This window comes from Zingiber officinale, chromosome 11B, assembly GCF_018446385.1.
Source record: "Zingiber officinale cultivar Zhangliang chromosome 11B, Zo_v1.1, whole genome shotgun sequence".
In the NCBI taxonomy this organism is placed as follows: domain Eukaryota; kingdom Viridiplantae; phylum Streptophyta; class Magnoliopsida; order Zingiberales; family Zingiberaceae; genus Zingiber; species Zingiber officinale.
In genome coordinates, this window is record NC_056007.1 from 83,714,329 (window position 1) to 83,740,835 (window position 26,507).

Genomic DNA, 26,507 nt, shown 5'->3' on the forward strand with positions numbered 1-26,507 from the left:
ATATCTCCCTTATGTAAAAGTCACTATTCCAAAGGCTAGTAGCCACTCGTGATTTACCTCTTCCATGTTGACTCTATGACGGATTGATAGGGATACTGGGGACGAACATATTCGTCTTTTACCACCACTGACATTGTACAAAGCAAAGTATTCATCACTATAGCTAAATCACGCAAGGTATGATAATATTTTAAAGAAAATTCATAATCCCAACCGTCACGATAAAACATAATGAAAATGACTTGATTATAGAAAGAAATAATGTTTACAGCTGCTCTTGCAGGCTTTCTTATTATCCAGTTTGCCACACCTCACACAGAAATATTAAATGGCTCTCTGCATATGAGCAAGATGCATGGAAGCAAGAAAATGCTTTTCTTTGTAGTTTGGATTTTCATTCTTACTGTTTTTTGCGTGTAGATATGATCATACTTAATTTAAGGAAATACAAATTTGATGTGCCATTTCAGCATATAATAATTGACATAAACATAGCATGGAATACATACTGTACAAACAATTGCATAAATGGAAGAATAAAAATTGGGATATTGAGTTGTTCACTGCAATTTACAGAGCTAGGAACCAATTACGCTCGATCTTTGTTTAAGAAATACAAGAAAGAATGGTTTTTGGCATGAATGTACTATCTAAGTCTATACAATCTTTGTTCTTGTTTATCATAAATATGTCTAGGAAAGCTTCTAACAAGATCAAAAAGAGAGAATTCATTTTGTCATATGTAATATTATTACTAAAGTTGTTCCCAAACCAAACACAATAATACAATAAAAAATAAGCACTGATATCACAAAATCTAGTACAATAGCTATCACTAAGATAATTTTCACAAAATCCAGTAAGATCATCACAAAACTCAGCAATGCTATCACAAAATTCAGTATAATAGTCATCCCTAAAGTAGTTTTCACAAAATCTAACACCATTATCTATATATTTGGGGAGGGGATGAGTAGGCTAACCACGTAGTTCCTTAGCAACTCTGAAGGAAGATGGAACAACATATCCATCTTGTCCTTATCTTGACTGAATATATTAGCTACTTTGAATACATCACCACTAGGAAGGCTAAGGTTCATTAGCTCAACAATAACATCTTTCATTCTTTCTGAAATTATTTTTTCTCGTAAATTTTCTTTTGTCATGACATTTTCAATGGTTGCAAAATCTATATTAAAATCATCCATAAAAACTTGGAATCCATTGTTCATGTCTGTAGTTGTGTCCCAATATCCAAGTATGTCGTTGTTGATTTTTTTCTTAACAACTTTATCTCTAATTATTAATTGTTGTTTTCATTTTGTAACTGACTTTGCCACTTCAGTATTGTGTGAAGCAGTTGGGGTTGATTCTATTCAAAATACACATTATTGTCTTCATCATACTCATTTGAAAAATGATAGAATGCGCCTAAATTTTTACCTCCACTTTCATCATTTTAATCAATTTCCAAATTGTGAATAACATCTACATACCCTTGAATAACAACGCCAGTAGCTTTATCCCTTCCATACACTAATTCAAGTTGATTCAAATATGGAAATTTGAAATCTCACATTCCTTTTTCCTTTTTGTGAGTTTGTAAAATAGAAAATATACATGATTGAAAAAAGCTTAAGGAAATATGAAATGAAAGATTTGAGAGAGTAAAAAATTTTAAACACTAATATATAAAATTATTTGACAATAACTATCAAACAATTGCTTTTCACATGCTTTTTTTCCACATCATTCCATTGACATCCACTTTTGCCTACACATATCATTAATAATATAAAATCTTGTCTTTAACCACTTGATCTTTGATTTAAGATGAGGTGTAACTTGTTTTGTAAGGGTAGGGATCTTGCTTAGCCTTCTCTATGCACCTCAGTCATGTAATTGCTTTTAAAACCACCATCCATCTTCCACGAAGGATCACAAGCCATATCTTGAAGAGAGTAAAAAAGGACCATGGTTACAAGAAACTATAAAATGTGATACCAAATATATCAGGAAACAAAATTTATTCGATCATAAATAATATATAAACTAAAATAAGATAATTATTGAAATAAATGAATAACAGTTAAGTTCACAGAATAGTCGTCTTCTTAAACATGACAAATATATTGAAACATTCATGAAAATATAATAACAAAATCATTAACATATCCCCTTGCCCATAAATGGTCAAGGATATGGTCTTTCTCTCCAATGATTAAATATTTTAAGTGTCAACGTATTTCTAAAGTTGTTCATTCTTCTATTGGGGTGATACTTGTCATATTCATCATCTTCAAAGTGTTCATCTTCCATGTCATCTTCTTCAAGTGGTTCCAACTCATATGGATCAAAACTCATGTACTTTCGAATCAGATTGTGTAAAAGACAACACGCTAAAATAATACACACTTGAGTTTCAACTGGAAAAAATGAGGGAGAAGCTAATATTTTCCATCATCCTTTTAACAACCCAAAGCATCTCTCAATCACATTTCTAGCCTTAAAATGTTTCATATTAAAGTACTCTTCTACTATATGTGGTCGGTGACCGTGAAAGTCATTTAGATGGTACTGTTGCCCTCAAAAAGGAGCTAAAAATCCATCCATAATATGCACTTGAGTTTCAACTAGGAAAAATGAGGGGGGAGCTAATACTTTCCATCACCCTTTTAGCAACCCAGAGTATCTCTCAATCACATTTCTAGCCTTAGAATATTTCATATTAAAATACTCTTCGACTGTATGTGGTCAGTGACCATGAAACTCATTTAGATGGTATTGTTGCCCTTGAAAAGGAGTTAAAAATCCATCCACATTACAATATCCAAAATCCACCAAATAATAACAACCTTCAAGAATAAAAAAAAAATATTTTGCATTAATTATGAGTTTGAATCAAGTTTTATATTGAAAATCTAACTAGCTAGTGCAAGACCAATTGTATCTTGAGGAAGTTTAAAACAATCATGCCTAATTATAGCATCTCTAAGCACACAATCATCATATCTAGAACCCTCCCATCTAGGTAAAACATATATAAACTGCACGTTTGGACAGCAAACACTCAATACATTTGAAGTTGTATTTGCTTTTCTAGTGTGATATCGATGTTTTTGATCAAAAGAAGGTGTAACTTTAATTAATGTACCATCCAAAGTACCTAAACAACCTTGTCATTTAAATATTTTGAAAAAACAATAAATAAGGTGGTTTTTTTGTTTCCAATAAGTTATAATTTTAAGAAATACAAATGCAAAGTATCTTTAAACACCACCAACGATCGTCTTGATAATCTTCAGTAATAGGAACTCATTTTTTTAAAAAAAATGGAATGTAATTTCAAGATTGCTAGAAGGTAACTATTAAAATGATGACTGATAGTTTCTCCACTTCACAAAAATAATAGACTCAGTGTCCTATTTTTTTTATGGTGAGCTAAAACATACACAAAAATAGCAAATACATTTTGTAGAGACATATTTTTGGTGTCTTTTAAATCTCCAATATCTCTTATCATGTCACAAAATATTCCAAAAGTGCATCTATCCATTCGAAGCTCACTAATACAAGCAGTATCAGATTCTTGAGTGAGTCTAAGCACCCAATTCATTCTCTCAAGTGCTTTCTCTTCTTTGATTTTAAGTGGATGTCTCATAATATGCAAATGTAGCAACAACAATCAGTACCACATAATATATACAACACTGAACACATTCACCATTGATGTTATAATCCAAATATTTTGAATGATTTTGCGTCTTCTACTAGCAGTAGGAATATGTGTCATTATCTTCTACATAGTAATAAAGAGAAATTAACATAAGGGGTTATATACACAATAAGAAAACTCACTTAATTCAACCCCAATCTCACTCATCTTGAATCCATCAATTATGTATAAAATAAAATCAGGAAAAAAAATATAATTTGTAATGACAGTATCATAATAGAAAGTCTTTTAACCTAAACAAGACAAGAAAAAAAAAAGAAACTTGCTTGAAATTTCACTAAAGATGGATCTTGATGCAAGATATGAAGGAGATGACTTGCAAATGGGACAAAAAAAAAAATGAAAAGCTGAAGAAAAATAGTTCCAAGAATCAAGCAAGATCAAAACTCAAATAAAAACCTTTAGAAATTATGCAACAATCAATTAACACTGAGAATGCAAGAAGGGATAAAAAAAATCCTACTTTTATAATGATTTTGGACAAGGACCTTTAACATTATCACAAAAATTTGATCACAAGCATAATAAAATAGCAACTCAAGCATATCATCACATCTCAACACCACGTTCCTCTCATATTTCAATGACACAAGTTACTATAATTCAGGGAACGAAACTATTATTTGCTTGAGCCCACCGAATATAGGTAACAAGAACCTCCAAGAAATAATTTCAAATTTCATTATCAACCAATATATCATTTTCTAAAGTTTCGATGATGGATAAATTTCGAATCCGAATGCCAACACCAATGATTCAGTACTAACACACAATTGAGGGAAAAATCATCATACCTCCTGACACAACAAGGCATTTAAAAAGGAAGTAAATAACTCGTACCGATAATCATCTTATCTGAAATTGCTTCGAACAAATAACCAATGACCCTTTCTCTATAGTGAATTGATTCGATTAATGGAGTAAAAGGCATCTGAGAGTTAACTGTCCACAGGGAAATGAAGAATCATCTAGAAATTCTCTGATACACTATCTACTCACTAACTACAATCAATCAGGTAAACTCAACACAATTCGCAGGAATAAAACTTTCCTCAAGGCGACAAGATTCATGGGTAACGAATTAAGAATTCAGAAAAAAAAATAGCAAAACAAATAGCAAGCAATTCATCAGAGGGTTTAGGGTTAAGAATTACCTTAACCTTCCTAGCTTGCCGTGGAGTGTGGTGGCAAGGGAGGAAGACAAAGTTGAAGAGGAGGTGGCGGCGAACACACTCGAAGAGCCTATGATGACTTGCACCGGAGAGGACACTATTGTTGTATGAAGTCAGGGATGCTGTTGTCGCACAAAGTCAAGCTTAGGGGAAAAAACGAAACATAAAAAAAAAAAAAAATCTTTTATCGGGGAAAAAAGCCTCCCAAACGGGAATGAATTCTAAATCCACCTATTTCATTCGGTTTTGTCCATTCCAAATTATTTAGGGATGGTTTCAAAATTTTTATTCCCAAACACATTAACCAAACACCATGTATTTCTATTATTTCATTCCCTGATTCCCAAACTCCTAAACCAAACACCACCTAAATATCACCATACCCTAAATTCATCGCTTGCCCTTCTAAGTTATAGACCACTTGTTTATAAAAAGTTTATCTTTGTCACAAAGATATATCTTTAACTTGGAGTTTGATAACCACTTGTGCACAACAACATTACCTTTGCTACACTCCTCTCATTCTCTTCCTGCTATAGTTTTAGAATTTATATACTTTTGAATTTTGGCCAAAACCTATTGATTGTCATAGATAACTTTAATTGAATCCAATCCAAGTGTATTAGTTTATTGACTTGACACTAAGCATCACCATGTCCTAAAACCACAGTCTCATGACCTTCTAAGCTATAGACCAACTATTTATAAAAAATTAGTCTTTTTACCTGATCCTGTCCGAAAGCGAAGAAGATGACAAGCTGGGGATGTGGCTGAAAGTTTAACGGGGTGAAGACTCCACGTGGTCTTGTAACACAAAAGCATTAATGCCAGGCTAAGAAAGGGTTTCTGGGGTTGGTCTTTCGATGCTCAAGTCAGTTTTCGATAATGTGGAGAATAGCAAAAAGATTGTAGCAAAGAGCATATAAAATAAGAAAGTTGCGCATAGCTCCACCTGTAGATGGGAACCTCTTTTTATAGTTCCACTGTAGCATCTGCGCACGTATATCAAAGTGTGCACATATTTTTCCAAGTGTCCGATGAAAAGATAAGTCAAAAAATATCTCTGACACATTTCCTTAAATGAGCATGCATATCTCTGATGTGATAGGCTGGAAGCTTCCAAAGTATGATCTACCTGCGGAACATGCTTTGTTATTAGTGGCACAAACCTTCAAAATGCTACGAGGAGATATGTAGGCGGGTCCCACTGTAGGCTGATCGGAGTCCTCTCGGCCGGGGCACCCCCGCTCGGTCGCACTGAACTGAGCAATCTCCTTTCACTCGGCTTCTTTGTGCAACATAGGGGCATCCTTTACCCGGATGAACACTCTGGCCATTCAGCAAGCACGGCGGTCGGGGAAGGCACTGTCTATTTGTCTCTTGATCTTGTGCTATTTGCTTACCCTTGTTCGTCCATTCGGTCATGCCGTCTATATGGCCATAATTGATTAAATTGGCCGACTTTGACACCTTGCTTGACTTTGACCTTCACATCAGCCAGTCTTCTTGACTTTGACCTATCTTTGGTGGGACCCCTCTTCATCACCGTATCACAAGTCTTCCCCTCAAGTCTAGTCGAAGGAGACTGTAAGTCTGAGTGACTGGACAGTTAGTGTGTTCTGGAACTCTTTTTTCCTGACCGAGTGTCTTTGGATTTAGGGCCACCGCTCGGCTATCGACGTTGTTGTTCTTTCTACTTGCTTTGGCGTCCCTGAGTTTAAAGTTACAGCTCGGCTGTGTCACTTAGCTATCTTGTCGAGAGTTGCTTCGCCTCCGGCTAGCCGTGCTGAGGTTTAGAGCCGTCACTCGGCTATATCGTTCACTAGCACAAGAGTTTATAGTCATCGTTCGGCTATGATTTTTACTAGCACAAGGGTTTATAGCCATTGTTAGATTATATTTTTACCAACAAGGGTTTATAGTCGCCACTTGGCTATAATGCTCACTGCAAAAGAGTTTATAGTTGCTGCTCGGCGATGTCATGACCAACACTTAGCCATTTTAATTTCCTTCTGATCTCTGCTTCAACCATTCAACCCACGTAGTGCCTTTTAATTGCCACTGATGTTACCATAATTTCTTGAGAATCATTAAAATCCCTAGCCATTAATGCAAATCATGCTTAACCATGCCCTCATCAAATAAACACTGGAAAGAACATTATTTCTATGTTCGTTTACCCATTCGGCCTATCTTTTCGACTGGCTGGCAGATTGAATTATCAAAACCTCCCCCACTTAGGAGAACCAAAGCACGCCGACCTACCTCGAAGTGGCTGTGAGTCTGGCTGGTCAAAAATACCATATACATAGGCTGCTCTTGGAGGGAGTCTTGTATGTGTTCGGGCTAAGCCCTATCCGAACACGGCTACCCGTCCCTTTGGGTATGCCCTTTTTCTTCCTGTCATCTTTGAATCTAATTGATTTCTCTTTCTTTTTTGTAGATCAAATCATGAATCGTGCGTTGCTGAGCGATAAGTGTAGGATCTCTGATGTAGGATCAAATCATGAACTGCGCATTGTTAAGCTGCCTGTATCTACAAAAGTACGGTAAAATATTATAGTTAGTAATTACCACTTTGATGATTAACGAATCATCATGAGGGATCTCTACTTCCTCTAAGTTTTGAGAACCAAAACTGATCTCAGGTCCTTCTGCTATTTCCTTGCTACATCGGATAGCGTGTATCTCCAAGCGTCGATAGTGTGACTTCCGAGCCACGTTGGAATCGCCATCGGTCGGGCCTTCCGCGATCATGCCTATGTCGTCCCGAGCTACGTTGCTGTGATTCTCTTCCTCCCCAGCTGATGGGCGTGCCGTCTCGGGAGATGCTTGAGTGAGTCTTTGGTAATATCTCCTCGGGTGTTGTTGTCGATGCTCTTGGGTTGCCGGCCTTCCTTCCTCGTACTGCCTCCCCCCCTAGATTGGCAGTGATGGTGACGATCGATAGACGGGGATTAATGGTGAAATCTTGGAGAAGCCTGTCGGCGAGGCTTTGATTTGAGATGGTAGCAATCTCTAGTGTTATGGGTCGCTGAGCGATAATAACTGCAAAATAGCATGGTCCATGGTCGGGACTTGGTGGGCCTCACTCACTCAGCCTCCACATGTTGAATTGCATGGGTCTAGGGCTCTTAGTGTTGCTGCGCGGTGCCCGCTCAGAGCCCCTTGGGAGGTTGGTGTGTGTGTGGGTCGCTCAGCACTCCGGAACAGCGACCGACTCGGGTATTACTTTCTTCTTCTGAGCCATCTAGGCCTCTTCGACGTTGATATACCGGTAGCTTGCCTAAGTAGATGATCAAAGTTTCTTGAGAACTTCTGAATGAGTGACTGAAAGAACTCGTCATCTATAAGTCCTTGGGAGAAAGAACTTACTAGGATTTCCGGAGTGGCTAATGAAACTTCTATGACTACTTTGTTAAACCTCTTAATATAGGTTTGTAATGCTTCCTTGGGCCCTTGTTTGATTGCGAACATGTTGACATTCATCTTCTGATAGTGGCGACTGCTCGCAAAGTGTCAAAGGAAAGCCGTTTGGAAATCTTTAAATCTGAAGAGCGTGGTAAGAAATACTCGGCACTTGAGTCCATCAGTATACTGGTGGAGTGTGGCTATGTTGCTGAACTTAATCAGATGATCCTCGGGGTTGGTTACTCCCGTGTATTCTTCGATCGTCAATGGTCTATAATGATATGGCAGTTGGTCGTCTAGGATCTCCTAGGAGAACTGCCTATTGATCTACTCAGGATAGTCGTTGAGCCGAGGTGCTCTTCCTTTCCGTCTGTGCCAGATAGGCATGTCCTCTGAAGAGGAACTTTGTGATTTTTTCGTCGGCCGTACTCTTATGATGGCTTGCGGAATAATGCATGGTGGTAATGGATTGGCACGTTTAACTCTTCTCTGAAGGCGTCGATCGACTTGTTGTTTGGCTTGCGAACAGCAAAGTTTTTCGCTCGACCTCTTGGATCAACTTGCAACCCATCGATGACACGATAGGGTCATTCGACGCTCAGCCATCAGTAGCTGCTGCTTCTTCTTCTTGTTGTATCATTTTTGCACCATGAGTATTTATGAGCATCTCCAACTCTTCTTGTGTTAGCGTTACAGTGGTGAGTCGTCCAACATTTTTCATCTTTTCATTTTGGATGCAGGTGAACTTTCCATAGACGGCGCCAAATCTAATCATGTCCGAAAGCGAAGAAGATGACAAGCTAAGGATGTGGCTGAAAGTCTGACGGGGTGAAGACTCCATGTGGTTCTGCAACACAAAAGTGTCAGTACCGAAGTGGGAAGGGGTTTCCGACGTTAACCCTCCGATGCTCAAGTCAGTTTCTGATGATGTGGAGAATAGCAAAAAGGTTGTAGCAAAGATCGTATAAAATAACAAAGTTACGCATACCTCCGTATGTAGATGAGAACCCTTTTATAGTGTCACTATAGCGTCTGTGCACAGATCTCAAAGCATGGGCATATTTTTCCAAGTGTCCAATGAAATGACAAGTCAAAAAGTGTTCTTAACACCTTTCCTTAAGCGAGCATGCATATCTCTGATGTGATAGACTGGAAGCTTCCAAAGTATGATTTGCCTGCGGAATATTCTTTGTTGTCAATGGCACAAATCTCCAAAAGGGTACAAGGAGATATATAGGCAGGCTCCACTGTAGGCTGATCGATGTCCGCTCGGTCGGGACGCCCCTGCTTGGTCGTATGCACTGAACCAAGCAATCTCCTTCCATTCGACTTCTTTGTGCAGCATAGGGCCGCCCTTTACTTGGACGGACATGTCGCCCGCTCGGCAAGGACGGCAGCCGGGAAAGACACTCTCTGTTTGTCTCTTGATCTTGTGCTATCTGCTTGCCCTTGCTCGTCCGTTTAGTTATGTCATTCGTACGATCATAATTGATCTGCTCAGCCGACTTTGACACCTTAATTTTGACTTTTACATCAATCGATCTTCCTTATTTTGACCTATCTTTAATGAGATCCCTCTTCATTACCCTATCATTACCAATTGGCACAAAGACACATCTTCGACTTGGGGTCTGATAATCACTTTTGCACCGGAACACTACTTTCCTTACCCATTTCTCTTCCTCTGCAAGTACCAAAATCAGAACGCTATGTTCCTTGAATGTTCAAAACCCAAGTGACGTTGGAATCGAAGTTCAGAACCCAAGCGATGTTGGATTCGAAAGTTCAATATCAAAATGGTGCTGGCTTTGAATATTCAGCACTGCAGTGGTCCTGGATTTGAAAGTTCAACATAGCAGTGGTGTTGGATTATAATTGTCAACATCATTGTGTTGTTGGGTCGGAGAAATTAGATTGAGCGTGATGCTGGGTTGGAAAGTTCAGTACCACTCTGGCATTGTTTTTGAAATCATCAGTATCCTGTCGTGTTGAATTGAAGAAATCAGACCAACTATGGTGCTTAGATAATTCAGTTCAGCATCATTTTTGATAAAAAAAATTTGAATTGTGCGAACAAAAGGAAAATAAAAAAAAAAACTACAGCACCGGCAGAGCACAAGCTAACACAGTCAATCCCGCAGAAGCAAACACTGTTGATGACGACATCCTCCCCTCATCCTTCCTCAAGAACATCGCCTCGTAGATCGGCAGATTCAACGCCACCACCAACCCACATATTACATTCTGCATCAAGAGCCCTCCAAACGCCTGATCCGCAACTGCCCTCTGCAATCCAACAACCAAGCACGCCAGATTGATCAACGCCGTCGTCCCAATTATCACAAACATCACCCCCGCCGACGCCGTCGTTCCGAACTCCATCACCTCCCGCTCGTACCTCTTCGCACTGTCGTCAGCCTCGGCCACCTTCGCCGTGATCACGAACCCCGCCTTGGAAGCCCCCACCAGCGCCAGCATGTTATCGATGGTGGCGAAGAGGTATGAAGTCGTCCTCTTCAGCATCCACATCCTCTGGATGTTCCACCACCCCACCAACGTATCGCCGCTGATCAAGGATTCAACAAGACTGTAGGCATTTTTAGCCGCGGCGACGTAGGCGAAGGAAACGAACCATGGACTGGATGCCTCCGGGAACAACGAGACGCCTTTGAGGAGGAACAGAGACGGGATTGTGAGATAGAACAGAGTGGGGATGGAGTTGGGAGCCCACAGACAGTAGATGCAGTAGCCAATTCGATGTCCGAGCTTGAGCTTCCCATGGCCGTAGAACAGAGGGCAGTACTTGGAGAGGACGATTTGGAGATCACCCTCGCTCCATCTTTTGTGCTGCACCAGTGTCTGTGGTAACGTCGTGGGTGCAACTCCTAAGAAGCCTTTTCTCTCGGGATTAAAGTAGACGGATCGCCAGCCCCTGCACTGAATCATTAGTCCTGTGATAACGTCCTCCACCACGCATCCATACGCCAATCCTATCTGCCATTTGAGGTGATCGAATCATGAGCCAATGTGAAACTGAAACATATTGGAGCTATTTGGTAGAGAATTAAACACCTCTTTGCCCCATTGTGTGTTGAGTTCATAGATGCAAGTGGCGAGCGACTTTGCTCTGTCTTCCAGGATCGAGACAGTTTCTCTGTTCTCCATCTTTGTTCTTCTTTTCCAGTCTTCCTTGTACTCCGTAGTGTACTTGGTTCCACAGAGAGCATTTCTTCTATGGAAGCAACCAGTTCCAATGTACAGAGGTCCTCCCAAGCCATCCAGCCCAATAAATTCCACCTTAATTATCATCCATGATCCAACAACATTAAAAATCAGTTCAAAAAAGTTGGCTTAGTCAAATTCAATTTACTACTGGAGTGCTTACCCCAGAGAGGACTTTCAAGGCATTGGCATACAAGTCGTTCTTGGTGATATTTTCATAGCACTGAGGAAATTGCACAAAGGCTACATCATGGCCTTGCTGTTCATCCATGACGAAGCAAAGGGCGTCTCGGATCGACTGCGAATTGTTTGAATACATGTCGCAGTCGGCGTTGAGGATGATCGGACTGTTGCTTATCACTGAGGACACCCTTAACTGAGTAGATACAAGAGTTGAAATCATCAAAATGATCAATTCTGTGGTTTTGCTTGTTCGAAGGTTTTGAGTTGTTACCAGAGCATTCATGGCGCCGGCTTTGAAATTGTGATGGTGCTGCGGTCTCTTCTCCCGTGCCATGTACACCAGGGTGGGTAGCACAATTCCATCGATGTCGACTGAGGTTTCCTCTCTGCTATCAATTAAAATCTGGAAACAAAAATAGACGTCATGTGAAATTAAAACGAGAGGAATCAGTAATCCGGCAATTGAAGTGAGTTAATGCACCTGAACGATAGGTTGATGATTCTTGGATGTCATCTCTGAGGTCCATTCCGAGAATCCTTTGTGTGTTTTTTGTTCTTTTGGTACTTTTCCAAGAATTGATACTGCATCTATTCGACTTTCCATTTCTCTGAATAGATTCTGAAACGACAAAAACTTGAGATTCTTACAAATGAATCCGAACAGAACATGTCCTACCTTCATGTCCGAGTGTTCCTTGTCGTCAGAAGCCCCAGCGGATCCTGCAAAATACGCCGCCGGCGATCTCGGCTCTACCCGGTGTCTCCGACAGAACGGAAGCCAACGCTTCGCGAACTGCGCGGCCTCACAAGTGGCGTAGAACGTCAACTCCGACCCGCTGTCGTCTGAGAGGTACACGCTCAGCTTCTCGGGCGGGTAGTCGTACGCCATCAGAGACAGCACGGTGGAGACTACCATCGCCGGCGGCTCCGCGACCGGGTCGGCGGTGCACACGAAGATGTCCACGCAGGGCAATTCCGCTTCCTCTCTGCATTCATTAATTCACATATATTAATCGGCGATCAACTTCTGACACACATCCATGAACAAAAAAAGCTACTCGAATCGATCACTTACAACTGCGAGAGCCTGTCCTTGAAGGTGGTGCGGTAGACCGGGTACCAGCGCACGGACTGAGTGATAATCCAGTAGAAGCTGAACCAGAGCTCCGCCGCGAGCATCCCAAACCATGCCCACCGTCCGCTTTCTCCTGCTTCGGGTGCGTGACTCACTCTGTAGATTAAAACCAGGCAAATGCTTACGAGCATGGAGCTGGCGAAGAGCTTGTAAACAGTCCTTCCGCTGGCCGACTGGGTGGAGAAGAGAGGGCGATGGCCACTAGCCTCTGCCATGTCTGCGAACTGTGTGTGTAACAGCTGGCGATGTTGGCTTGGATATAGGAAAGTGATGACAGGGGATTGAAAAATGTATGCTATCTTGTCAGCAATAAAAATAGAGAAAAATTATGATAATGATTGGCTTGTTTTGGTTGGATTTAGTCCGATTCGATTCGGTTGGTGGGGATACAATGTAAATGTGCAAAAAAACAAAAGTGTTGTGTACACTTGACTTGTGAGGCTCTCAGTTATATATTTATGGCGTTGAAAATTAATTAGTCATTAAATTACTTAAGACAATTCGATCACCTTATTTCTTGGAAAGTAATTCAGATAATAAAATAGTTTAAGTTTGACTTATATGATAGTGAATGACACGACACTCTCTTTGACTAAGGAGAACATTTCTCTTTTCTTGAAAACAATTTAAGCTTTGGTTTTTTTTTCTTTCAAACTTCTTCAGAATTTTTTTATCGACCCTGTTTTCTTCTGGAACTAAGTTTAGATCCTTTGTTCTAATAATTTCGTATCTTCGTGTCTCCTCATTGATCGGACAAATTAAATTATATTTTAAAGATATAATACATATTATAAAAATATTATATATATCTTGAGAATATTATAATCATCCGATTGAAAAAGAGACACTGAATATATGATTATTGACAACGAGGATGTCAACTCTGCAACTACCGTTTCAAAATATGTATGAAAAGCTGGTAAAAATATCAAGCGAAGCAAATGAATCCGTGAATTCCATATCTTTTCAATTTTCTGTCTTCGTCAGGGATGACGCCAGCCACCGGACAACAGAACAAAGGACTGGTCTTCAATAATTTTGGCAGAGACAACTTTGTCAGTGTCAGGATTAAAATATATAAAAAAACACATTGTTTGGTTTTTCAAAGGACGTACTTGAGTTTTTAGAATTTTCTAAAAAAACGCATTATAATTTCAAATTTCTCAAAAAGACCATTTTAAAAATAATTTTTAGTTAAAAAATTCCTTCTGATCCGTCGGTGAGGGCAATCGGTAAGGCGACCAAGCAGACGCGCAACTAGACATGATCATTCATAACAGATGTGTTTGATTAAATAATTATATATAATCTTAATTATGTTAAAGTAACCATATAATTAAAGTAATAAGAAGTAAAATATAATCGTTATTTAGTTTAATATTAGATAATATAATAAAAATGTATTTATTTGAAAGTTTTATTCTATATTCTAGAGGTTCAATCCTAGGTATTTTTATAATTAAATCTGATTAATTTTTTAGAATAAATTAAATTAAAAATATTAATATTAATATTAATTATATTAATGATATATATATATATATATATATATATATATATACACATACGCTGCTGTCATTGTCTCCACTCACCTTCGCCGCATCGCTAGCCATTGGAGAACAACATATGAGTAGTTGGCGTCAAAAAAATTAAAGGATAATTTTGACAAAAAATTTTTGTTAAACCTCGGAGTCGCCGAAGACCTTAGGTTGCCGAGGTAATCAGATTCCGGGATTATAACCCATTTGATAACATTTTCTTGATATGGCAGTAAAGCTACATTACTCAAGAATTGATGATTCATAACCTAAACCAAAATAACCTTGGTGATGAGAGGCCCACCCCGCGGAGGATCACGATCATGGTGTAGGTCAAAGTCAAGGTTGACCAATGCCCCTATATCCTCGGCCGTTCTAGCAGCTCACTCACCCGATTAGGATAAAGAAAACTCGATCCAACATCAATAATGCTTGGTAACACACTGAGCATCCAACGCGCAGAAAAGCAAGTATCAAGTATCCACAAAGGCGCGCCGAGTGGCAACCCTGTTCGACCTTACATCAATCCTCAAAATCAGCAGAACGGAGTGACAACCGAGCAGACTACATTCAGACACATCAATATTATGACCAAGCAGCTTCCTGACTCAACCAGGGAACATATCCGTCAGCCAAGCACTAATCCCGTTCGGCACATTAGCGGAACAAAGGATAGTGGAGTGTCGGCCGAGCATTTATCCCACTCGACCCAGGGGCAGACAGTGTTCGGACAAGATGAAGGTCGATCGAGCAGCTCTTCTGCTCGACCCAATGATAGACAAAAGGAGTATCTTTTGGTATCCTTTTGGAAGCCAGTGTTGCCGACAGATGGCATGGTTGGCGGCATGGTCAGGCAGAGGATCGTACGGTAAAATCTTATATTGTCACGTTAGAGATATGCTCGGCTCGTTAAGGTATTGTGTCAGAGACACTTTCCTGACACATCTTTTTATGGAAATCGTGGAGAAGCGCACACGCCTTGGGAAGCATGGACGCGCGATACAAGAGCCCTATATAAAGGAGGGTCCAAGCTTCAGCGAAGGTATGCGAGAATCCACTATGTCTGCTACTGTTCGTTACTTTGCTTTGCTTCCAAACATTGCCGGTGATTGACTTGAGCGTCGGAGGGCCAACGCCGGGGACTCCTTCCCTAGCTCAGCACTGACGTAGTTGTGGTTGTAGGGCCACACAGAGTCAACACACGGTCAGCCGGAGCGCCACATCCCCAGCTTCCGTCGCCTCGACTATCAGACAGGATCATATTTGGCGTAATTTGTGGGAACGCAACCTGCATCCGAGTCGAGAGGATGGAAGATGTTGGACGACTTTACATAGTGACGCTCACCCAAGAATAGCTCGACCTGCTCGTGTAAGCCTGAGTACAAAAAATAATCGAGCACCAACAATAGAAGGCGCTAGCCGATCGACAAGCGCAGCAAGTAACGTCCGTAGCAGGAGGCCGAGTAGCACAGGATGACCGCCCGGAGCAACTCTCTATCTGGGGGCATAATAGATTGCCAACCAGCATGGATGGAGAGGCACCACCCGCGCCCACACCTTTCCACCGGGTACTGTTCCAAACACCCTCGGAGATAGCCCAAGCCAACCAAGAGCGGGGATCTTCTTCGGACGAAGCGCCCATTCCGGACACACTGAAGGGCAAGACGCATCGAGGCAACGTATCCCTGAGCAGATCAATCGTCAGTTCTCCGAAGACATATTGCGAGATCCTCTCCCTATGCACTACACCCCACTAGCGATCGGGTCCTACAACGGGTCAACCGATCCAGATGATCATCTGGATAGGTTCAATAATGAAGCCACACTCCACCAGTACACGGATGGAGTGAAATGTCGAGTCTTCCTTACCATATTTTTCGGATCAGCGCAACGTTGGTTCAGAAGGCTTTCGGACGGCTCAATACGTAGCTTCAAGGACTACCAAACGTCTTTCCTGCACCACTTTGCCAGTAGTCGGCGCTACCAAAAGACAAGTGTCAGCCTTTTCTCCTTAAATCAAGGACCTATGGAGACACTCAGAGCCTACATTCAGCGTTTCAATCAGATAGCCATGGATATCCCTTCGGTCTCATCTGAGACCATGATGAATGGCTTCACACAGGGGTTACTTTGGCGTTGGCCTCAACTTTCTTGATTATGCTTGCGTCCCAGTTTTCCCATGGTACAGGCTTTCCCGAAATATCGAGTGGAAGAGCAATCCTAGTCTTGATGATCATCCACATTTTGAACTGAGTTTGGAGGTATGACTCAATTCGCCCCTTCCAGTAGCCGAAGTCCTCACTGGTGAAGAACGGAGATCGGGTTGTGTTGTAGCCTTCTTGATGGGCCATTATAGAAAAGGAGATATTGCACACAAGAAAAAACAAAAAACTTGTTCCAAGACTTAGTCTTGGATTAGTAGTGCGGGATTAAGAAAAATAAACGCGCAAACTCGAGTGGTGTTTTGCACCAACTTCGAGCAAAAATTTCGATTGCGAAAAAAAATGAATCAGAATGCGGCAATTATTCCGATTCCGATTGACTCCAAAAAATTAAAAACTACCACGAAAATATTGCTTGAATGGTGGTTGTACCTGTTGGTGCAATCGGCCTCCAAGGTTTTAATGTCAGACAAATATGTTTAAGTATGCTTAAGTATGGAACTTGATCAAGGGAAGTCCTAGTTGTAGGCTAGGCAAGGGGAAAAATCATGGTATATCGTGGAAGCCAGGTGGATAGGTCTGGAGGACTTGATCCCTGGGTAGCCGAATACTGAGTCTTGGTGAGTGAAGTCAAGTGGAGAAAACCCTAGGGGGTGGTAACCTTAGGTCCTGGTGAGTAAAGCCAGGTTGAGAAAACCCTAGGGGGTGGTAATCTTAGGTCCTGGTGAGTGAAGCCAGGTTGAGAAAACCCTAGGGGGTGGTAACCTTAGGTAACGAGAAGTCTTGGAGGAGTGAACTCCAAGCAAGGTTGATTGGATGGTTTTCAGTTGACTGCGCGCGGTCGACCGGACCAGCGGATCTCGGTAAATCTAGGTTTAGGTTTACCATTGTTTTCTGTATTATTATTGTTGTTTGCTAATATAATATTGCAGGAAAAGTCTTAGTGGATCAGGCGATCAGACACTGAGCAGGAAAAAGTCCAAACAGGTATGGAGGACCATGTTTGGCAGGTAAGTTGAGGTAAGTAACTGGAGAAGCGACAGTGAAGTTGAGTTCCTGAAGGGAACAACCTAAGGTCGCTGATCCAACTAATGAAACCGGGTAGGTTTCCAAGTTGAGATCAAGACAGTTCTACTGTCTTATATTATTACTCATGCATTTTCTATTATTGTGATAATCTCTGTTTTGTAGGATTATTGTCTAACACTATTTTGCAGGTTTGACACAATCGGTCGACCGAACGGGAGGATCGGTCGACCGAACCAAGTCAACTCAAAGCAGGTATCAGTTCAGACCAAAATAGAGTTTTTGATCAAAGTTTGATCGGTCGACCGAACCATGGTGACTCAGCACAGAACAGATCATCAACATCGATCAGCAGAAAAAGGAAAAAGGCTGATTGGTCGACCGAACCAGAGGATCGTGTTGGTGCAACCTTAGGTCAAGGTTGACCTGGTTGACCCGACTCGAGGTGACTTGACTCGAGTTGTATTTTGATGTTTGACTTGGGAAGATTGTCGGTGCAACCTTAGGTCAAGGTTGACCTAGTTGAGTTGCATATTGATGTTTGACACTCGTGAGAGAGTTCTATTCTTGATGTTTGACAAGAATAGGTGTTTGGGAGATTGTAGGTGCAACCTTAGGTCAAGGTTGACCTGGTTGACCTGATTCGGGAAAAGTCCAAGCAGGGAGCTTGGCACGCGAAAAGTCCAAGTATGGAGACTTGACACTGGAAAAGTCCAAGCAGGGAGCTTGGCACGCGAGAAGTCCAAGTGTGGAGACTTGGCACGCGAAAAGTCCAAGTATGGAGACTTGGCACTGGAAAAGTCCAAGCAGGGAGCTTGGCACGCGAGAAGTCCAAGTGTGGAGACTTGGCACGGGAAAAGTCCAAGTATGGAGACTTGGCACTGGAAAAGTCCAAGTATGGAGACTTGGCACGGAAAAGTCCAAGCAGGGAGCTTGGCACGAGGGAAAGACCTAACTGGGATGTTAGGCAGGTGGAAAAGTCCTGGTGAGTGAAGCCAGGCAGTGGGAAAGTCCTAATTGGGATATTAGGCAGTTGGAAAGTCCTGGTGAGTGAAGCCAGGCAGTGAGAAAGTCCTAACTGGGATGTTAGGCAATGTGGAAATCCTGGTGAGTGAAGCCAGGTGGAAAGTCCTTGTGAGTGAAGCCGGGCAAGGGAAAATCCAGATAGATCAAGGGTAATCGGACATCTGGTGTTGAGAAGTCCAAGTGAGTGAACCTTGGCATATGGAGTCGGAGAGGGCTCGGTAGCTCGTTCTCCGAGCTAGGTTAGAGAGGGCACTCTAAACCTAGGAGTTGGATCGGTCTGCATCGATCCGCTTCAGTGTTTCGATCGGTCAGTGACCGATCGATTCCACCGATAGCATCTTGTGGAGTTCTGATCGGTCCCGAACCGATCAGCGACGATCAGTGAAGAAAAGCTCGATCGGTCCAGGACCGATCAGTGTATGCTGATCGGTCTCCACGACCGATCGAGACGATCACTGACCGATCAGGAGTTGCCTGATCGGACCGATCAGCACGAGGCCTGATCGGTCCCCACGACCGATCAGTGGCTTTGATCGGTCGACGGTCCGTTTAGCGTTGCGGTTAGTTTCTTCACCGCCTTCTTCGCAGTATAAAGGGTCGAGGCTGCTGCATTACTTCTTCTTCCTCTTCTTCTCTGCGACAGAACTGCTGTTCTGGTGCTTGAGCTTTGTTGAGCTCTTCTTCGCAAGCTTCGCGTGAGCTTCATTCCATGACTGGATTAGCTGCTGCTGAGTTGCTTGTCGGCATCCGTCCGTGAAGTTGCTGCTTCATCTGGGACTTCAGTCGACAACGAGAAGGCAAGCTAGTGTTGTTGCATTCATATTGTCTTGTATTTCTTGTTGTATCTCGTGTACTCTTTGCTTGCTGTTGCAAGATTTTGTGGCGAGGTTTCTCCACCCAGAAGGAGTATATTTTAGCCGGGTTTCCGGGGATTCATCCACCGACGGATTGACAGGGCTCGTCCACCTTACGGACACGCCGAGGAGTAGGAGTATCATCTCCGAACCTCGTACATCGCTGTGTTAAGGTTTGATATTCTTCCTTTCGTTTCTAGTTTATTTTTCCGCTGCGCTAACGAAGTGTAGGAAGAAACGCGAGCGATTTGGGGTCGGCTATTCACACCCCCCTCTCTAGCCGTACAAAGGATCCTAACAGATCGGTCGACCGATCCAATCAACATTAACACCACATTAAATGAAGATCTCAGATGATTTAGACGAACAGGGAAATAGCCTGTTCGGTCGACCGAAAAACGTGTTCGGTCGACCGAACCATTCATGAGCATTTACTGCAAAAGATCGAGCCAGCTTCAGACTCCAGCCAGGAAGGAAGGGAGCAAGTTAGGTCGACCGAACAGAGGGATCGATCGACTGAACCTTCAGTACATCTATAAAAAGTGCTCGAAGTCAAAAGCTCAAGACAATAATTCTAATCATCAAAAGGTTCTTTCCTGCCTGCTGCTCGTGTTCCAAGCCTTCATCAAGCTAAGCAAGCTACTTCGTCCAAAAGCACCGACCGCGCCTCAACCTTTTTTATTACTATCAGGACATTTCTTATTGCACTTAATTTCATATAAGATATAGGGTTGTTACTATCTTATATTCTTGTAACTGTACGATTTGCTTCTTTCCGAAGGATTTCGGAAAGAAGAGTTATAGTGATTTTCCCATCGGTGTGGTCAAGGACCGCGGGTCTTCGAGTAGGAGTCGAGCTAGGCTCCGAACGAAGTAAACAATTTTGTCCTCTTTCTTATTTTCGGCTGCACGATTCTGATTTAAAAGGTTAAATTAAGAAAGAGTTTTAAAACAAGCGATATTCACCCCCCCTCTATCGCTCGCATTCGATCTATCAGTACCAATTCGAAGCGACCTCGCTCTGATACCAATTGTTGGATCAAAAGCGCTAGAGGGGGGGGGGGGTGAATAGCGCTCGTGGCTTTCACTTTCTTTTCGTAAAATTTAACGAGTAAACGTAGCGGAATAATAACACAAACACACAGAAAAGACACCAAGGATTTACTTGGTTCGGAGCCTATGACGACTTCTACTCCAAGGCCCACGCTCGTTGAGTGTTTACTTTGGGCAATCACTATAAGTTCGCAAGAGTAAAATTTTAGAGTACAACAATTAAGTACAGTAAGAAAATATACCAACAACTTTTAAGAATAAGGAATTTGAGGCTTCAGGTTGTCAGTGTCTTGCTACAACTTTATTGGGTGGTTCTTTGAGCAGTGCATGGAAGATGGATCGCATTTTTGTTGTTGTTCCTTGCTGCTGCTTGAGATCGGCTTATAAAGCTCGTGGAGGGCGCCCTGAACCCCGCCAAAAATGCAGCGTCGATAAGCCTTGACTTCTTCTCGTCTTATCCTCTTGAGCACGCCTCCAATTGCATGAAGGGCACCCTCCACTTGCGTCCAGGGCGCCCTCTGCTCAGCGTCCAAGGTGCCCTCGAGCTCCATGAGGGCACTCTCTGCCCTATTGCACTGAGGTCTTCAACCAGTGACCTAAGGTGCCTCCAAGGTCCATGGAGGGCACCTCAGGATTGTTCATCCGAGGCTTTTGATTCTTTTTCACCCCCTGCAAGATGGGCTAGTCCAAAACACAAAACACATCCTACAAGACAGAGTTTAGTACAACAAAATAAGTTAAGCATAAGAATTTGACAATCACCGGACTGTCCGATTCTGACTTCAGATTTCCGACCAGAAACCCTAGGTCGAACTGACGTCTATTGTTCCCTCACCGAGAAATGCATCCTCACCTACTCCACTCAGGAGAGTTTACCTATTGCCAGTTGATCCTCCAGACCAACTAGACTTTTGCTCAGCGCCTGAGGCTCCAGGACTTTCAGCTGGACGTCCACTCCACGACCCACCCAGTCTTTCACCTGGTTCGCGACACTAGGACTTTCTACCTAGAGTCCTCAACTCTAGGACTTTTGCCCGAAGCCCTCAACCCGCCAAGACTTCCCGCCTAGGTTTACCACCCCCTAGGACCTAGGGTTACCTCCCCCTAGGGTTTTCCACCTGCCTAACCGCAGCTATGACTTTTCCCTAAGTACACTTAGGACTTTCCTGCAAACTCATTCAAGCCCATTATATCACACATAACCTTAACTTTGAACCCTTGGCCATTATCAAAACTTATGTTCGATCGTCGGATGCTTCCCGCAACAAAATATATCTCGGCTAGTGATGCATTAAGAATATATCTCGACCGGTCATGTATTAAGAGTATATCTCGGCTAGTCATGCATTAAGAATATATCTCAGCCAGTCATGCATTAAGAGTACATCTCGACCAGTCATGCATTAAGAGTACATGTGTGATGCCAAGTTCTTTTATGCTCACCCGGTCTATATTGCTCGGTCGAGGGTACACAGAGAGTATCTCACTTGGTCGTCCTTCGCCGGTTGATCATATGTTAAGAACTCTGTATGATGTTAAGTGCTTTTACGCTTGCCCGGTTTACATTGCCCGGTCAAGCATACACAGAGAATATCTCTTTCGGTTAACCTTCGCTCAGTCGACCATATGTTAAGAACTCTGTATGATGTTAAGTGCTTTTACGCTTGCTCAGTCTTCATTGCCCGATCGAGCGCACACAGAGAATATCTCTCTCAATCGACCTTTGCTCGGTCATGTATTACGACCTAACTAAGGTTAAACATCTTTGGGCCCCGCTGCTTTTCCCGTCCGATCCTATGCAAGGAAACTCATGCTAGATCAAGTTAAGGCATTAACTCATCCTCTCAACTTTAGCTCTTACTTCACCTGAAAGGCTCACTCATCATAACCCATATCAATTATGATTGTGAGTATTTTATAATTTTATAGTTATGTTTCTGTTTTATACTAAATTTTAGATATTTGGACAATTATGATTATGTTTTGTATTGAATTTTGGATAGTTTGATTGTTTGTATATTGTGAGCATATTGTATTTGTGAGTATGTTGTATGAATTGTGATTTATGTGTGGATTGTGTTTGTGTTACCATCATTTGTGATGGTTTTTATTTATATAAAAATTGTATAAAGGATACGTTGTAAATAAAAGAGGGGTTTTTAAATTTTTCATTAAATTTTATTGACAGAATTATGATTCCATCGATGATTTTCGATGGAAACCACCATTCCGTCGGCAAAATATCAAATTGCACAGTAAATTTTAAATATAATGCCGATGGAATTACTGGTTCTGTCAGTAATTAACAACTGAATTATTAATTCAATCGGTAATTTTACTTACTAAATTTGATTCAGCCGGTAAATTCCTTACCCATCGTATGCTCTATGCCGACGGAATAGTTGTTCTGTCGTTAAAATTTTTTGACAAAATATAAATTTTCATCGGTAAATACCAACTGAATATCATTTCTGTCGGTAAATACATTTTTGATGCAATTACTTCTGATATCATAAATTCCATCGTTATTCCCTCGGTAATTCCAATTACCGATGGAATTGCAACAGAAAATTTAGTCGTTATTCGATGTTATTTTTATAGTAGGAGACGATTGTTATATTCCGTAAGTACTGTATGTAGGAATAAATTCATCTTAAAGAGATAGAATTCAATTCTAATCTCGATTTCATCATAATGATGTTATACCGTTATTCTGTCCATACTCCAATTATACTACCACCAAATTCAACCATTTCTAAGTGACTGTAAATATTATCTTAATCTACTTGAAGAATAAAATATGGAAACTTCATGGAAGAGAAGGGACTGCCATTTATTGAGTGTGTGAAGTCTAACCAAAAAAAGGTTGACGATTGCATTAAACCTACACTGAATAAGAGTAGGGCAGGCAAACAAAATTTATCTAAGTCATTTCGTTTCTTTTTATTCAAGTCACTTCTCCTTTTCTTTGAATATTGAGAATATTCGAGATCCATATCTATGAATTGATAGGTCCGAATGATCAACTCTATAATTAGTTGTTAGAATTAATAGGTGTTCAAATCATTTATTTGAATAAATTGAAACTCTTTTTATTGGATGATCATGATACTTTCAGAAGATTGAAATCCTTGATCAATGGAGGAATAATATTACCAGTTTACTTCAAAAAGATATCAAAATGGATGATTGACTCATTCCATACTAAAAATAATAACAGAAATCCTTTGATAACATGGATTCCTATTTATGAATGAAATTCTATGATCGAGATAATTGCTTATGAAACCATTTCATAAAAATTTATTAATATCTTCTTTTTATAAAATAAATCCATTTCAATTCTTGAATATCAGTATAGATAAAATGCTCCTAATGAATACTTTATTGACTAATGTTCTTAAAACACTCCTAATAAATAATTTATCGACCAATGTTCTCAAATGAACTGCTCATTAAAAAAAAATTATTTATTAATTTATTAAAATTAAACTTATCGCATGTCTACCTAGGATAGATCTGTCCTTGCTCTTGATTCGCTGATCCTAAGCACAATTAAACTCGCCAACATTTAATAGTTTGTGGTAATTAAGCTTTATAATGCTGGTTTAAAGTTGACCCATATAGTCTCCGGGGCATGGTATCATGGTTAAATCATTCAATGATAGATCATATATCTGAAGTTTGAAATTCAACTGTAACATGTTATGGAGGATTTTTCTCCTAATATATAGTAAGATAGCCAATGAAAAATTTTGTGAAGCGCCGGAAGAACTACAGCGGCGGAAGAACGCAAACCAACAATGTCAATCCCGCAGACGCCAACACTGTTGATGACTTCATCCTCCCCTCGTCCTTAGCTTCCTCAAGAACATCGCCTCGTAGATCGGCAAATTCAATGCCACCACCAACCCACACACCACATTCTGAATCAACAGCCCTCCCAACGACTGATTCGCAACTGCTCTCTGCAATCCAACCACCAAACACGCCATGGCCAGATTGATCAACGCCGTCGTCCCAATTATCACAAACATCTCCCCCGCCGACGCCGTCGTTCCGAACTCCATCACCTCCCGCTCGTACCTCTTCGCACTGTCGTCGTTCTCCGCTACCTTCGCCGTGATCGCAAACGCCGCCTTGGAAGCCCCCACCAGCTCCAGCATGTTATCGATGGTGGCGAAGAGGTACGAAGTCGTCCTCTTCAGCATCCACATCCTTTGGATGTTCCACCACCCCACCAACGTATCGACGCTGACTAAGGATTCCACCAGACTGTACGCATTTTTAGCTGCTGCGACGTAGGCGAAGGGAACGAACCATGGACTGGATGCCTCCGGGAACAACGAGACGCCTTTGAGTAGGAACAGGGACGGGATTGTGAGGTAGAACAGAGTGGGGATGGAATTGGCAGCCCACAGACCGTAGATGCAGTAGCCCATTCGATGTCCGAGCTTGAGCTTGCCATGGCCGTAGAACAGAGGACAGTACTTGGAGAGGACGATTTGGAGATTACCCTCGCTCCATCTTTTGTGCTGCACCAGTGTCTGTAGTAATGTCGTGGGTGAAGCTCCTAAGAAGCCTTTTCTCTCGGGATTGAAGTAGACGGATCGCCAACCCCTGCAGTGAATTATTAGTCCTGTGATCACGTCCTCCACCGCGCATCCATACTTCAATCCCATCTGCCATTTGAGGTGATCGAATAATGAGCCAATGTGAAATCGAAACATATTTGAGTTATGTGGTAGAGAATTAACGACCTCTTCTTCCCCTTTCCCTTTCCCTGATCCAGCTAATATTATATATAATGTTAGAATTTATTTATATGATATTTATAATCAATATTATGTAAAAATATGGAACACAAATTAATATTTCTGAAATTCAACAAACTACTAGTAGTAATTTAAAACTTACAAAAGCACAACTCTTATTAAAAGAACGGACAAAACATTCACGGGGATCCTCAAGTTCCACACAGGAACTTGAGAATTATTTTACGACTTCTTTTGATTTTAATGAAGCAGATAGCGAAAACTTCGATATCTTAAAGTGGTGGTCATAGAAGGCTCAAAGCTTTCCCGTTCTCTCCGTGATCGCAAAAGAAATTTTATCTTGTCCAGTGTCAACTGTTGCTGTGGAGCAGACGTTTAGTGCCAGCGGCAACATATTAGATGAACGACGATCAACTTTGTCTCCCGACTCATTGGAAGCCCAAGCATTACTGGACGATTGGACCAGAGCGGAGAAAAGAATCCAAGGAATGCAACTTTCAGATGACGAAGTTGAAGATTTTGATACTGAAGGAACAAATACGACAGGAACAGGAAATGGAAGTGAATGAAAATGTAAAAGAATAAAAATGTAAAAGAACTACGTGAGCTTTGATTCCCCTAAAGGGATACGTAGGCAACTTAAATAAGTGCAAGCCCTTTTTTTAATAAATTTTAATTTCTAATTTTTAATGTTTAATTTTTAATTTTTAATTTTTTTTAACATATTAATCTTGAACCGTGACGAACCGTGACGAACCGTGAACCGGCGGTTCTGAACCGTGAACCGTAACCGTCTTGGGCGGTTAAGGTTAAGGGTCGACCTCCCTGGAACCGTCGAACCGGCGGTTCCGAACCGTTGAACCGTCGATTCCTAACCGTCGAACCGTCGATTCCGAACCGTGGTCAGGTCTAGATGGGAGAAGCAAATTACGTCAGACAAATACAGAAATATTGAGGGGAAAATTATGAAGCATATTTACAGGTAAGTATTACTTTATTTGAGTACCCAATCAATCAGTTAATGATTGTTTAATACTAGTGATCGTGCACACGCATCGCGTGCGTAAAGTACCTAAGCACCTGACTTTTGAAAATCTGAATTATTTGGGTCTTTGAAAATTTGAATTATTTGGATTTTCAAGTGTCACCTTTACGGCTTCCCTATGAAAAAAATTAATTTAATTTAATATTATACTTATCTTAGTAAAAAATAC

General features: G+C 41.3%; 2 protein-coding genes across 5 annotated transcripts; both read right to left on the reverse strand.

Moving 5' to 3' along the window:
* Positions 1 to 10,339: 10,339 nt before the first annotated feature.
* Positions 10,340 to 13,100, reverse strand: LOC122034774 (cellulose synthase-like protein E6). Of its 4 annotated transcripts, XM_042594125.1 has the most exons (8): positions 12,800 to 13,098; positions 12,662 to 12,710; positions 12,401 to 12,463; positions 12,206 to 12,343; positions 11,996 to 12,127; positions 11,705 to 11,917; positions 11,392 to 11,616; positions 10,340 to 11,313 (listed from the first exon to the last, which is right to left on the reverse strand). In XM_042594125.1, the coding sequence occupies exons 1-8, from the start codon at positions 13,072 to 13,074 to the stop codon at positions 10,417 to 10,419; spliced, it is 1,992 nt and encodes a 663-aa protein (XP_042450059.1). In that variant the 5' UTR covers positions 13,075 to 13,098; the 3' UTR covers positions 10,340 to 10,416. The 4 variants fall into 4 exon arrangements, with proteins under 4 accessions (XP_042450059.1, XP_042450058.1, XP_042450055.1 ...); XM_042594124.1 differs by having other exon boundaries at positions 12,401 to 12,710; XM_042594121.1 differs by having other exon boundaries at positions 11,705 to 12,127; positions 12,401 to 12,710; positions 12,800 to 13,100.
* An 11,257-nt stretch (positions 13,101 to 24,357) lies between these two features.
* Positions 24,358 to 25,200, reverse strand: LOC122034107 (cellulose synthase-like protein E6). The gene has a single exon (XM_042593235.1). It carries the CDS (start codon positions 25,198 to 25,200, stop codon positions 24,358 to 24,360), a length of 843 nt encoding a protein of 280 aa, XP_042449169.1.
* Positions 25,201 to 26,507: the final 1,307 nt, after the last annotated feature.

Bases quoted from the DNA above. Each gene is read 5' to 3' on its own strand.
- LOC122034774 (XM_042594121.1), bottom strand. From the start codon at position 13,074: ATGGCAGAGGCTAGTGGCCATCGCCCTCTCTTCTCCACCCAGTCGGCC. The intron at 11,617-11,704 runs GTAAGCACTCCA...ATGATAATTAAG, and splicing joins CCTTGAAAGTCCTCTCTGGG to GTGGAATTTATTGGGCTGGA. The intron at 11,314-11,391 runs GTGTTTAATTCT...CTCAAATGGCAG, and splicing joins ACACACAATGGGGCAAAGAG to ATAGGATTGGCGTATGGATG.
- LOC122034107 (XM_042593235.1), bottom strand. From the start codon at position 25,200: ATGGGATTGAAGTATGGATGCGCGGTGGAGGACGTGATCACAGGACTA.